Below are 708 nucleotides of genomic sequence, written 5' to 3'. Positions count from 1 at the left end.
CTGGACGGTGGGGAGTCCTCACTCAGCGTCGAGTCCTGGGGCAGCAGGAGGGGTGAGGGCAGGGCTGGACCCCTCAGCACCCCCCGTGGCCACCTGCCCCTCCCATAGGGCAACCAGACCCCATAGGGCTTTGATCCCCCTCCAAAGCCACCCTGACCCTATGGGGCTTTGTCCCTATAGCTGTGTCACCTCCTCCCCTATACTCACAGGAGCACTGACCTCCCTAGAGGGTCCTTATCCTTCCCCCCCCATCCCTCAGGACCTGGACACCCCTTCCCATTCCCGGGCACTGACCTGGGAGGCAGATTTGGCTGGGCTGAGCCCCTCGTGCCGGGGGGAGCCTGCGGGGGAGGCAGAGCTGGGGGAGGCTGAGCCCCTCGCGCTGTCCGAGAACCAGGAGAAGGGCAGGAAGGGTGACCCCGAGGGGCGGCCAGGACCCTCTGCTGCCGGACAGAGCTGTGTCAGGGGTGGGGGCTGTCCCCAGGCAGCCCCCCCAGCCCCAGGGAGTCCCTCACCTGCTGCCCATGGACAGGCGGTTGCTGCTCTTCTCCTTGCGGCTCTTGCCGGAGGATGCTCTGCGCAGGGTCACCCTGGGGGGAGAGAGGAGGGGAGTGGGGTGTCCTGATGGCTGTGCTCACACCATGGACCCCAGGACCTCATCCATCCATCCATCCTGTGAGATACCTCCATCACCTCCAGAGGATCCTC

General features: G+C 66.4%; 1 protein-coding gene across 1 annotated transcript in view; it reads right to left on the bottom strand.

Moving 5' to 3' along the window:
- SAMD14 (sterile alpha motif domain containing 14) overlaps positions 1-708 on the bottom strand; it is a gene marked incomplete at both ends in the record, with an annotated part of 1,845 nt that overhangs the window by 356 nt on the left and 781 nt on the right. Inside the window, 3 exons of the mRNA XM_009077659.1 lie at positions 1-35; positions 295-449; positions 514-590. Coding sequence (XP_009075907.1) covers positions 1-35; positions 295-449; positions 514-590 — 267 coding nt within the window. The remainder of the gene's footprint in view (positions 36-294; positions 450-513; positions 591-708) is intronic.

The sequence above is a fragment of the Acanthisitta chloris genome, unplaced genomic scaffold (genome assembly GCF_000695815.1).
Source record: "Acanthisitta chloris isolate BGI_N310 unplaced genomic scaffold, ASM69581v1 scaffold33726, whole genome shotgun sequence".
Taxonomy (NCBI): Eukaryota; Metazoa; Chordata; class Aves; order Passeriformes; family Acanthisittidae; genus Acanthisitta; species Acanthisitta chloris.
Note: the sequence above shows the minus strand (reverse complement) of the source record. Positions and strands in the feature narration are given on the sequence as shown.